Source organism: Bombina bombina, chromosome 12 (genome assembly GCF_027579735.1).
Source record: "Bombina bombina isolate aBomBom1 chromosome 12, aBomBom1.pri, whole genome shotgun sequence".
In the NCBI taxonomy this organism is placed as follows: Eukaryota; Metazoa; Chordata; class Amphibia; order Anura; family Bombinatoridae; genus Bombina; species Bombina bombina.
In genome coordinates, this window is record NC_069510.1 from 88,129,220 (window position 1) to 88,143,439 (window position 14,220).

A 14,220-nucleotide genomic window follows, 5' to 3' on the forward strand; every position below is an offset into this window, starting at 1 on the left:
TATACTAATCAATAATGTTACTACTGGAGGGGGAGTCATTGCATTCTCGGACCCAGGCAGCACAATTTCTTGAGCCGGCCCTGTTATCTTGCAAAGATTAAAAAACCTAAGCAGACATAAATTGTGTGCCAGTATAGAATAAGTACACACAACATACAAATAGAGACTGGCAGGAACAGAAAAAAATATGGCAACCAAAAAAGCAGATTGTGTCACATTGTGACCGGGGAGTAATAGAAGATGAGACACATTTTTTGATGTAATGCCCAAAATACACCAACCTAAGGGAAGATCACTTCCAGAAACAATTAGAGATACCCACTTTCAACTTCATTGCTGAGCAAGGGAAAATAAAAATCCTCCTTGAAGAAGATGAAAAAAACAGCACAGTGGTCAGCTGACTACATTGAAACGCGTCACAAACTGAGAGAGTATATAATTCCCTATGTAACTGTTGTCTCCTCATATTACAGAGTCTGCAATATCCTCACCATTTTATAGAATCTCTTTTCCCTAAATAACATGCTTTGGCAACATTCATTTATAGGCCTCTATTTATCAAACGTCTTGCGGACCTGATCCGACAGTGCGGATCAGATCCGCAAGACATCGCTGAATGCGGAGAGCAATACGCTCTCCGTATTCAGCATTGCACCAGCAGGCTGCTGGTGCAACGCCGCCCCCTGCAGACTCGCGGCCAATGGGCCACCAGCAGGGAGCTGTCAATCAACCCGATCGTACTCGATCGGGTTGAATTGTGGCGATTCCTGTCCGCCTGCTCAGAGTAGGCGGACAGGGTTATGGAGCAGCGGTCTTTGTGACCGCTGCTTCATAACTGCTGTTTCTGGCGAGTCTGAAGACTCGCCAGATACACGGGCCATCAAGCTCCATTCGGAGCTTGATAGATAGGCCCCATAATCTGTTATGCCAATAAAGTTGCTTTTGATTTGAGAGAAAGAGACTGGGAAAGAGAGAACAAGAAAGTAAAAGAGAGAGAGAAAAAGAGAGTGAGAGAGAATGAGAAAGGGAAAAAAGAGAGAAAGAGGGGGATAGAGAAAAAGAAAGAGAGAGCGAGAACAAGAAAGGGAAAAAATAGAGCAAGAGAGAGAAAAAGAAAGTGAGAGAGAATGAGAAAGGGAAAAAAGAGAGAAAGAGAGAGAAAAAGAAAGTGAGAGAAAGAAAGAAAGAAAGAAAGAGAGAAAGAGAGAGAGAGAGAGAGAGAGAGAGAGAGAAAGAGAAAAAGAAAGAGAGGAAGAGAGAAAGAGAAAAAGAAAGAGAGGAAGAGAGAAAGAGAGAGGGAAAGAGAGATAGAAAGTGGGAGAGAAAGAGAGAAAAAGTGAGTAAGAGAGTGAGAGAAAAAGAGAGAGAGTGAGAAAGGGAGAGAGAAAGCGAGAGAGAGAAAGAAAGACAGCAAGAGTGAGAAAAAGACAGTGACAGAGAGAGAGTGTGAAATAGAGTGAGAACAAGAGAGAAAGAATGAAAGAGAGAGAGAGAGAAAGAAAGAGAGAGAAAGAAAGACAGAGCAAGAGCGAGAAAAAGAAAGTGACAGAGAGAGGGTGTGAAATAGAGTGAGAGAGAGAATGAGAGAGAGAGAATGAGAGAGAGAGAGAGAGAGAGAGAGAGAGAGAGAGAGAGAAAGAGAAAGAGAAAAAGAGTGAGCGAGAGAGAATGGAAGAGAGAAACAGAGAAAGAAAGAAAAAGAGAGAGAAGAGAAAAAGAAAGAGACAGAGCAAGAGCGAGAAAAAGACAGTGACAAAGAGAGAGTGTGAAATAGAGTGAGAGAGAGAAAGAAAGAAAGAAAGAAAAAGAGTACGAGAGAGAGAGAAAATGGAAGAGAGAGAGAAAAAAAGAGAAAGAAAGAAAGAAAAAAGAGAGAGAAGAGAGAGAAAGAAAGAAAAAGAGGCAGAGAAAAAAGAGAAATAAAGAGAAGAAGAAAGAGAGGAAGAAAGAGAAAGAGAGAGGGAAAGTGAGACAAAAGGAGAGAGAGATGTGAAAAAAAGAAGAGCGAAATATAAAGAGAGGGGAGTGAGAAATGCAAAATAAAGAAACTAGAAAGTGAGATAAAAAGAGAGAGAATAATAGAGAGTAGAGAGAGAAAGGGAAGAGAGAGACTGTGTAAGAGAGAAGTACAGGAGAGAGAGAAGAATAGAGAGTAGAGAGAGAAAGGGAAGAGAGAGACTGTGTAAGAGAGAAGTACAGGAGAGAGAGAAGAGAAAAACAATCTAATGCTGAAACGCCTTTTAATGGGATTAATTTAAGCTCTACTGGAGCTTTTCTGTAAGTATATTAGATTTGTAAAGGTTGAACTCGATGGACTTCAGTCTTTTTTTCAACCTTATCTACTATGTTACTACCTGACTTTGATGTCATTACATATATAGGCCCAGCATACTGGTGTATTCAGGCATGTGCCCTAACAGGATAAGGGACCCTTATATTCCAGGAACAACGCAGCTGTTAATCCATGTCTAGGAAACTCATCTTGACACTCAAAGGGACATAATGCTCATATGCTAAATCACTTGAAACTGATGCAGTATAACTGTAAAAAGCTGACAGGAAAATATCACCTGAGCATCTCTATGTAAAAAAGGAAGATATTTTACCTCACAATTTCCTCAGCTCAGCAGAGTAAGTTCTGTGTAAACAGTTATACTTTAGCTGCTGTCAGCTGCAAGTTGAAAGGAAAAAAAAGCAATAGCCAATCAGCATCAGCAGTGCTGAGGTAATGCTTTGCCTTTGCTGTTTCATATAACTTACTTAAACTGAATAAGAAAATAACATGAATGTGCCTGCACATGACAGATGCACACTCTCTAGTTTGTCCTGAGACAAGCATCCTGACTGGCTGCTTAAAGTCTCTTTACAGTGGGGTTTCAATACTTAAAGGAACATTAAACACTAAATAAATGCTAGGTAGAATGATGCATTCAAATACAAGATTAGTCTGAGAATAATAAGTAGATGTATTTAAGTTTCATTAGTTGTTTAACTATTGTAAAAATAAGTGTAAAATTTTACAGGCCCATTTATCAAAGGGCTTGCGGACCTGATCCGACACTGCGGATCAGGTCCGCAAGACCTCGCTAAATGCGGAGAGCAATAATCACTCTTGTGAGCTGCTGGTGCAACGCCGCCCCCTGCTGACTCGCGGCCAATCGGCCGCCAGCAGGGAGCTGTCAATCAACCCGATCGTATTCGATCGGGTTGATGTCTGGCGATTCCTGTCCGCCTGTTCAGAGCAGGCGGACAGGGTTATGGAGCAGCGGTCTTTAGACCGCTGCTTCATAAGTTGTGTTTCTGGCGAGTCTGAAGACTCGCCAGAAACACGGCCCTTCAAGCTCCATACGGAGCTTGATAAATGGGCCTGCAAGTGTCTATAAAACAATGGGAGCTGCCATGTTGTAACTTAGATTACCTTCTCTGCTACGGCCAATTAGGGACAGTTATAAATAGGTCACTAGAGTGTACAGCCAATGGCTGTGTGGAATATAACTGTGTTTTGCACTTCCATTTCTAACAGGAACTGAAAGGCTCACAATTTCAGAATGGAATTAGAGGAAAAGGGGACAAAATAAATTATGAAAGTATATTGTAGAGTGTTTTTTATAGATATGATTAATAATTTTATAGTACCATCTCAAAGTGTTTGATGTTCCTTTAAGATATTTTTAGGTAAAATATCTTCTTTTTTACATAGTAATATTTTCTAGTCAGCGTTTTACAGCTATGCCTCATCACTTTCATGTGCTTTAACATTTGGGTATCATGTCCCTTTAATAATGGATTGATTCCCTTGCGTCTCCGGTTGCACTGTTTCTCCCTCAGCCACCAATAATCATCTTAGAGAACCTTTTCCACCAACAAGGGCAGGTGCTGACACCTATCCCAGACTAACGCCTTATATTTCAGCCAGCTCTGCTTGATATTGTGCACTGTATCAACATGCTGTCACTTTCAAGTCATGGATGAGTTGTGGGCTCTCATCAAAGGGTTTTGTAAGCATGTTTCATCAATTTATTTTGTTTTAAAGAGAGTCTGCACATTATTTACAAATAAACAAACCTCCATGATTAGCCAGTAAGATATAGTTGCATCATATGATCATATACAGTATAAACTCACTAGAAAATGTACAGTGATAAAAATGTTGTAGTGTGTTATATTTTAATATTAGTGATATTTAACTGCTCAGCATAAAAAAATAACACTTTTGCATAAGAAAATAAAATAAGAAACTGCTTTAAAGAGACAGTAAAGTCAAAATTAAACGTTTATGATTTGGACAGAGCATGCAATTTTAAGCAACTTTCCAATTTATTTCTGTTATCAAATTTGCTTCATTCTCTTGGTATATTTTATTGAAGAGTAAAATTAAGTAGGCTCATAAGAGCTCAGGAGTGTGCACGTGTCTCTTTAGTACTCCATGGCAGTATTGTTCTGCAACATTATTTGTAGCTTTCTTATACTATGTTGCAAAACACTGCTGAGGAAGAGGGGTCATTGCATTCTCAAATTTTATGGTCTAGAACTGCCCATGATTACAAGGAATCAATGTGTTTATTCTATTTATTGCTCCCAGGAATATACACCATAACTATGACTGTTTCCTATATTAGAAAATGTGATACAAGAGCATAAATCTAATGAATTACGTATAAATAACCTCATATTCATATATAAGTTCCATTTTTATAACCATCAGCCTCTCATATGCAAAAAAGGCACATCTTATATGCACAAATACATATTTACACACAATCTTATATATATATATATATATATATATATATATATATATATATATATATATATATATATATATATATATATATATATATATATAATTCCATCTTTTTATTGTATTTTTCTATATTGCAGAATACTTTTTCTTGAGTAGATCAGAAACTTCTAACATTGAAAACATATTGTTTTATGTGCATGATAGACAGTAAAGGACACTAAACATAAATATAGAAACGAGGGTGAAATTAATCTTGAAACGGGAACAGATAAACAAGCTGCAATACTGCTAAATATTATTCTGCCAGGAAGACTCTATATAATACTATAACACTGTGTTGCAGATCTCTGGCAGCAACGGGGTTAAATCGCTGTAGGAAAATGCATGTTATAAGGTCTTACATGTTCTTGATGTGCTTGTTTCTGTCTTCTGGGGTCTGAGACATACCTGGATGTGCTGTGACCCTCCAGACAGGACGGAGAGTCCTAAAGGCAATGATATTGACAGTGGATTCAAGTCAGCTCTAGTTTCGGGCTTCTGTTTCCAGAGCACATTCATTATTAACTATCTCTGATTGTCTATAGTGAACAATAGATCAAGCCACGCACAAAACACCTCCAGCTGTGTAATAAATAAACTCATTAATGTCAGACACAGAGTATCGTAAAACGTTACTCTCATTTCTGTAGCTTAACATTAAAGGAACATTAATTGTATATCATATATAAGCAATTAGGCACTGCATTGCAAAATTAATGCTTCATAATTATTTAACAGTGTCTTTTTTTTACCAACGCGTAAGGTTTTGCAAATCAAGAACAGTTCAGGAATATACCTCTGGGGAAACATGGTGGAATCCTGGTCGCACTTACTGCAGCCAATTAGAGTGTGATGTAAATCGGCTTTTGATCTGAGCTAACCAATCACTGTGTAGACTTGTGCTGTCCACAGTGAATTCATTAAAAAAGGGTCTGTCCCTGCGAGCTGCGAGATGTCTCCCATAGAAATTATGGAGCTCACTGGAAAGGGAAATTTTCCTGGGTAGTGTGTAGTTAGCAGGAGGAAGGAAGCGCACTTTACATATTAAATCCTGCAGCCAACAATAATCAAATTATTCTGTTTTCAGCATATAGGGCTCGATTTATCATCCACGGGCGGACATATTTGCCCTTGTCTGCCCGGCAGCAATCCGCTGCCCGCATTTAACATTGCACACGAGCGCTTCTGTGCTCTCGTCAGTAACCCTGCACCCTGTCCACGCACAGCCAATCACATGAGGACAGTAGCTTTCAATCTCCCCGGGTGGAAGAGACCAGGGAGATAGAAATTCTCCCCCTAAGAGTTGGAGAACAGGGCAGGAACGTAACGCTAACCCCCTGAAGATCTCCCTACCTTGAGTCGTCTTCACTCAGCCGAGCCGAATTCTTCATCCAAGGTGCGCAGAGGAGGTCCTTCATCCGGTAGAAGTCTTCATCCAGGCGGCGTCTTCAATCTTCATCCATCCGGAGCGGAGCCATCTTCCAAGGAGCCGACGCGGAGCCATCCTCTTCATCCGGAGTCTTCGAACACAATGACGGTACCTTTAAGTGACGTCATCCAAGATGGCGTCCCTTCAATTCCGATTGGCTGATAGGATTCTATCAGCCAATCGGAATTAAGGTAGGAAAAATCTGATTGGCTGATGCAATCAGCCAATCAGATTGAAGTTCAATCCGATTGGCTGATCCAATCAGCCAATCGTATTGAGCTTGCATTCTATTGGCTGTTCCAATCAGCCAATCGTATTGAGCTCGCATTCTATTGGCTGTTCCAATCAGCCAATAGAATGCGAGCTCAATACGATTGGCTGATTGGATCAGCCAATCGGATTGAACTTCAATCTGATTGGCTGATTGCATCAGCCAATCAGATTTCTCCTACCTTAATTCCGATTGGCTGATAGAATCCTATCAGCCAATCGGAATTGAAGGGACACCATCTTGGATGACGTCACTTAAAGGTACCGTCATTGTGTTCGAAGACTCCGAATGAAGAGGATGGCTCCGCGTCGGCTCCTTGGAAGATGGCTCCGCTCCGGATGGATGAAGATTGAAGACGCCGACTGGATGAAGACTTCTATCGGATGAAGAACCTCCTCTGCGCACCTTGGATGAAGAATTCGGCTCGGCTGAGTGAAGACGACTCAAGGTAGGGAGATCTTCAGGGGGTTAGCGTTAGGTTTTTTTTAAGGGGGGTTTGGGTGGGTTAGAGTAGGGGTATGTGGGTGGTGGGTTTTAATGTTGGGGGGGTTGTATTTTTTATTACAGGTAAAAGAGCTGATTACTTTGGGGCAATGCCCCGCAAAAAGCCCTTTTAAGGGCTGGTAAAAGAGCTGATTACTTTTGTAATTTAGAATAGGGTAGGGCTATTTTTTATTTTGGGGGGATTTTTTATTTTATTAGGGGGCTTAGATTAGGTTTAATTAGTTTAAACTTCTTGTAATTTTTTATTATTTTTTGTAATTTAGTGTTTGTTTGTTTTTTATTATAGATTAGTTTATTTAATTGTATTTTAGTTTAGCTATTTGTAGTTAATTTATTTAATTAATTTAATGATAGTGTAGTGTTAGGTGTATTTGTAACTTAGGTTAGGATTTATTTTACAGGCAATTTTGTACTTATTTTAACTAGGTAGCTATTAAATAGTTATTAACTATTTAATAGCTATTGTACCTAGTTAAAATAAATACAAAGTTGCCTGTAAAATAAATATAAATCCTAAAATAGCTACAATGTAACTATTAGGGGTTAATAATTGTAGGTAGGTGGCGGCGATGTTAGGGAGGGCAGAATAGGGGTTAATAAACTTTATTATAGTGTTTGCGAGGCGGGAGTGCAGCGGTTTAGGGGTTAATACATTTATTATAGTGGCGGCGAGGTCCGGTCGGCAGATTAGGGGTTAATAAGTGTTGGTAAGTTGCCGCGGTGTCCGGAGCGGCAGATTAGGGGTTAATAGTATAATGCTGGTGTCAGCGATAGCGGGGGCGGCAGATTAGGGGTTAATAAGTGTAAGGTTAGGGGTGTTTAGACTCAGGGTTCATGTTAGGGTGTTAGGTGCAGACTTAGAGAGTGTTTCCCCATAGGAAACAATGGGGCTGCGTTAGGAGCTGAACGCTGCTTTTTTGCAGGTGTTAGTTTTTTTTGCAGCCAGCTCAGCCCCATTGTTTCCTATGGGGATATCGTGCACAAGCACGTTTTTCCAGCTTACCGCTACCGTAGGCAACGCTGGTATTGAGGGTTGAAGTGGAGCTAAATTATGCTCAACACTCCCTTTTCTGAGCCTAACGCAGCCACTAAGACAACTCTAAATACCAGCGTTGTCTTAAGGGTGCGCTGGAAAAAAAAGCAGTGTTAGCTACGCGTGTCTTTACCGACAAAACTCTAAATCTAGCCGTTAGTTTTTAAAGTATTTTTGATCTTGTGCATAGACACAGACCCACTCACATACAAAAACGTATGTGTAGACAATACCCACATTCTTATATGCACTCCCAGCCTTAGGCTTTCTTATATACAAAGGTTTGTGACAAGACATGCCTGTTCATATTTATACATAGATACATATTCATATTCATACAGATATACTCACAGACTCCCACATAAGTGTACACTCACTCTTGCGTAGACCAACCAACCCATACTCATATTGATTTATGTATAAATATGCACAAACTCCCAGACATGCGTACATTCACTCTTGCATAGACACCTATCATATTGATTTTTACGGATTGTTCTGCCCTCCTTACACGTAGCGGAGGTATAATTAGACAGACCGCTAAACTCTCCTCCCTTAAAGGGACATGCCACCCACATTTTTTCTTTTATGATTTAGAAAGAGAATGCAATTTTAAACATCTTTCTAATTTACTTATATTATCTAATTAGTTTTATTCTCTTGATATTCTTTGATGAAAAGCATATATAGATATGCTCACTTGCTGCTGATTGGTTGCTGCACATAGAAGCCTTGTGTGATTGGCTCACCATATGCATTGCTTTTTCTTCAACTAAGGATAAAAAGTAAATGGTAAAGCTTTGCACTATTTCTACTTTTAAAGTATAACTTTGCTTGAGGTTTGAATTTCACACAATAAAACTGTCCCACATTATACTAAAACAGATTAGGCAGACACAGATTCTTGACCAACATCAAAATCTAATATTAGACAAATATTTTAGTAATTATCAGGACGTCTCTTCCCCTTGAATAGTTAAATAATACATTTTAAGGGAAAAAGACGTTAATATTATTGGTTTCTTACAGATTTGTTCCCCATACTCAGGTCAGCTGACCTGTGTGATATAGAAATTTGTGTCTTCCTCAGATCAAGGAGTGAACAACACGTGATGGGATTCAGCAGTGATAAACCTTAAACACCACTAGCCCTACAAGTGGATCACTGCTATATAAAAGGTAGGTGATCCTGGAATATCCTCTACAGCTTATGTAATAATACAATTGTAAAACTAATGCCCTTTGTAAGATAAATATAAATTTTAAAATATAAATTTATGTTTACAAGAAAAAAAAACACAAGAAAAAATAAATATATGTTAATTTATACACAAAAGTGAAAAGAATATGCATCATACATAAGAAATGCATAATATTTTAAATATTGTAGATAAATGCACTATTAACCCCTAAGATGCCCTAATCTAATCACCTATTCAACCTTTATACAGGTATGGGGGGTGGTTAGGTGATGAAAGACTATTAAATGTTAACCATCAATATTTCAGCTCTTTTACAAATAAAATAAATTACAAAAACTCCTCTACAAAACAAGTAAACCCCCACCCCCCAAAATACCAAAAATCCCTAACAAACCTCAAAAGTTGTACTTACCGTTTGAAAATCCGGTTCCTCTTGATCCGACGTTGGGCCCTCTTTGTCCTGGCTCATGGCACCGGGGGCCCTTATTTACGGCGGCTGAGGTTGACTTCGTTGGCCCCTTTCACTGCCTCCGCTCCGCAATCTTCCTCCACATCAGGGTCCTTTTTATCCCGGATCCTGGCACCAGGGCACCCTTTTTGGGACAGTGGAGGTGGACTTCGGCGGCCTCTTCCGCCGCCACCGCTCCACATCTTCTTTTCTTTGGCTCTCTTCAATGGAGTGCGGAACAACATTATATAGGGGTACCACTTCATCCTGATTGCCTGATTTTAAATCAAACAATACCTATTTGCTTATTTTAATCAGCCAATAGCAAGAACGTTTTTAATTTTAAATTCTAATTACCCTTTTTCTATTGGATGATTAGAATTTAAAATTTAAAATGTTCTTGCTATTCACTTATTAAAATCAGACAATAAGGATTGACTAATTTAAAATTAGCCAATTGGTATTGAGCACTGCCCCTATATAAAGGGGGTCTGTGCTTCCAGAAATTCATTGTGTTGAAAAGAGACGAAGAAAAAAAAAGTGGAGGTGGCGGTAGAGGCCGCCAAAGTCTGCCTCCGCAGCTATGAAGATGAGCCCCGGCATTAGGAGCCGGGATGAAGAGGGCCCGACATGGAAGAAGAGGCAGCAGAAGAGACCAGGGCTTTTTTGGGGTGTTGTTTTTATTTTTAAGAATAGGCTTTAGGTAGATTTTGTTATTTTGGGGGGTTACTTGTATTGTAGAGGTTTTTTTTTGTAATTTATTTTATTCATAAAAGAGCTGAAATATCTTTAGGGCAATGCCCTACTAAAGGACCTTTTAAGGGCTATTGTAATTTACTTTAGTGTTAGAGTCTGTTTGTTTTTTTTGGGTGGATTTTTTATTTTATGGGAAATGTAGATTAGTGCTAGGTATAATGTTTTTTTTTTATTATTCTGGATACTGTATTTTATTATTTTTTGTAACTTAGTATCCCCCTCCCCCAGCTGTAACTTAAGAGGTTTAGTTTAGAGGGGGGGGGGGGTAAGGTGTTAGGTAGAGTAGGGTTAGTTTTTTTGTTGGTGGTTGTGGCAATTTAGAATTAATAGTGTAGGGTACTTGTAGTGGGTATGTGATGGTATAGGGGTTAATAGATGAGTACTTGTGGTGGGTATGTGGCGGTATAGGGGTTAATAGACGAGTACTTGTGGTGGGTATGTGGCGGTATAGGGGTTAATAGTTTAGATACTTGCGGTGGGTATGTGGCGGTTTAGGGGTTTATAGAATAGATATATGTGGTGGTATACTGGATAGATTTTTGCGGTGGGTATGTTGTGGTATAGGGGTTAATAGGATAGATACTAGTGGTGGGTATGTGGCAGTATAGGGGTTAATAGGATAGATACTTTCAGTGGGTATGTGGTGGTTTAGGGGTTAATAGGATAGATACTTGTGATAGGTATGTGGTGGTTTAGAGGTTAATAGGATAGATACTTACAGTGGGTATGTGGTGGTTTAGGGGTTAATAGGATAGATACTTGTGGTGGGTATGTGGCGGTATAGGGGTTAATAGTTTAGATACTTGCGGTGGGTATGTGGCGGTTTAGGGGTTTATAGAATAGATATATGTGGTGGTATACTGGATAGATTTTTGCGGTGGGTATGTTGTGGTATAGGGGTTAATAGGATAGATACTAGTGGTGGGTATGTGGCAGTATAGGGGTTAATAGGATAGATACTTTCAGTGGGTATGTGGTGGTTTAGGGGTTAATAGGATAGATACTTGTGATAGGTATGTGGTGGTTTAGAGGTTAATAGGATAGATACTTACAGTGGGTATGTGGTGGTTTAGGGGTTAATAGGATAGATACTTGTGATAGGTATGTGGTGGTTTAGGGGTTAATAGGATAGATACTTACAGTCGGAATGTTGCGGTTTTGATTTTTATTAGTGTAGTGTTAGTTTGCGATTGTGGGGTACTTCGGTTTAGGGGGATTAGTGGTTAGGCACGGCAGTTCTATTTAAAAGGATCCTTTTACTATACATTGTCTATAGCCAGCATCGCGACCAATAGCATGTATATTAAACGCCTCTCTGCGATGCCGCCATTTTGGGAGCTTGGAATATTTTAACAGGTTCGCTCATCATAGCGGCGGATCCTTTGGAATATTTCACCACCTCGTAGCACTTTCAATCATCTGGGCCTAAGAGAGAGTGTATCCCATTTGAAGATTCTGCAGTACCTCTGTTAAGAATATGATATTAATAATGTTTCTCATGCAAGTTATTTTATCTTTATATATGGTCTTATCACAGTGTTCCTGATGTACCATACATATGAAGGACTCTGTGATGTATAAGGTACCTGCAAATAAATAAGGCCGTTTCTTATTTCTTATCTGGTGTGTTTAACTATGGGGGGAAACACTCCCATGTTCATGCCCACACTCATTCCCATGCCCTGTCAAGTACTTAATTATAAGTGATTCTACACAAACACTCTTGGTGAGTATTTAAAAATTATTATTTAATGATAAAAATGTATGCAATTTCCCATTGGTTAAATTAATTACATAAAACAAATAATAGAGACGTCTCTGTAATCATCTATAATATTGGGGATCCAACCAACATGATCAACATTAAGCAAAATTACGTTAATAATATCTCATTCTGAAAATGTATAGTTGATAAAATGTTTCAATCTTTTGACAATTTTTACAATGGTTAAAAATAAAGAAACTTTTGTGATAAAAACAATAAATGATAAACTTTGTTTCAATCTTATCTGGGAAAGTTCCTTTCCAGCTGTTAGAATATATTTATGGCTGAAGTGACGTTATCGTATTGAAGCGTTATAGTATTGAAGTGATGCTGTGAATTTTTTTTTGATGACACAGTTATTCATTAGATAGTGCCTTTAAATGCAAAAAAAGTCTTAAACTGCAGGGTATTATGTAAGCGTCCTGCGTTTAGAATGTTAGTAGGTAATATTTATTAGTCTTCCCGTGGTAACATACCTTTCTACTTCGGTATCCAAGACCGTAAGGTGTACTTGATCTCCTCCGATGTTCCGCAGCTAGTGTCTGTCTTGTGAAACCGGCGTCTGACGTCACAACCGGTCACTCACAGAATCTGCCCACAACTGTCAATCACTCTCCGGGAGGTATTTTCAGGTAGTTACCACTTGTAGCTGTTGTATATTCTTGATAAAGCTCTATAAAGGAGTGAAACGCGTTGAAGTGAATGGACCTTGCACCAGAATTTTACTAATATCTACCAACCCGGGTTGCTTTTGTCAGCTTAATCTGAAATTGTTCCTAATAACGGAATACCTTGCCGGATGGAAATAATCTGCGTGCCTGAGCACTAAGGGCAGGTTACTACAGCATAAGGGACTCATCCTAAAGATCACTAATATTGTTCACATCTGATGACTCCTCACTAAAATATACAACAGCTACAAGTGGTAACTACCTGAAAATACCTCCCGGAGAGTGATTGACAGTTGTGGGCAGATTCTGTGAGTGACCGGTTGTGACTCACAATATTATAACGTCACTTCAGCCATAAATATATTCTAACAGCTGGAAAGGAACTTTCCCATATAAGATTGAAACAAAGTTTATCATTTATTGTTTTTATCACAAAAGTTTTTAACCATTGTAAAAACTGTCAAAAGATTGAAACATTTTTATCAACTATACATTTTCAGAATGAGATATTATTAACGTAATTTTGCTTAATGTTGATCATGTTGGTTGGATCCCCAATATTATAGATGATTACAGAGACGTCTCTATTATTTGTTTTATGTAATTAATTTAACCAATGGGAAATTGCATACATTTTTATCATTAAATAATAATTTTTAAATACTCACCAAAAGTGTTTGTGTAGAATCACTTGAAACTAATTGGTGCATCTAAAAATTTTAAATAATATTGCATATTTATGAGTGTCACTATATAAATACATTAACTCTTTCAGAGATCTTTATCTTTTAGCGGCCTTACTACCCCCTCTAGTATTGTCAACATTTATTGCTTAGATTGAAGGATCTAAGCTTATTAAGTAAGGTGTTTGATCTATCTCCCCTCCCCCTTGACACCAGGGCACTATTTAACTCATCCTCTAAACTACTTAATTATATGCTTAGGCATATGCCCACATACATACTCATATGTATACTAAAACACATGTCCATATGCTCTTGCCCACATATATGATCTGGCACATGCCTATAAGTATTCTTACACAAATGCTGATATGTACATTCCGGTAAATGCTTTGACATATGCCCATATAACTACTCTGGCCTATTACCATATGTATTACATACACATATGTATGCTCAAACACATGCCCATATGCAAAAAAGTGAGAAAAAAAACGAAACACCCTACTCTTGCGCAAACCTTATTGCATATTTTTAAGTGCACTAACCCGACATGAAAATATGAATATTTCAAATTCCAATGTTCTTCACATAGGCTTTACCAGAGCTTTTTCCTCTGGTTAATATTTCTTGCAGGGGGTGAACACAGTAGTGTAGGGTCAATAATTGTAAAAT

At 38.6% G+C, this 14,220-nt stretch overlaps 1 protein-coding gene across 1 annotated transcript in view; it reads right to left on the bottom strand.

Annotated features, from left to right (window-relative positions):
- LOC128642762 (actin-associated protein FAM107A) overlaps positions 1–5,225 on the bottom strand; it is a 50,403-nt gene extending 45,178 nt beyond the window's left edge. Inside the window, exon 1 of the mRNA XM_053695557.1 lies at positions 5,146–5,225. Within this exon, the coding sequence (XP_053551532.1) occupies positions 5,146–5,189 (44 nt within the window). The 5' untranslated portion in view covers positions 5,190–5,225. The remainder of the gene's footprint in view (positions 1–5,145) is intronic.
- Between the last annotated feature and the right edge of the window lie 8,995 nt (positions 5,226–14,220).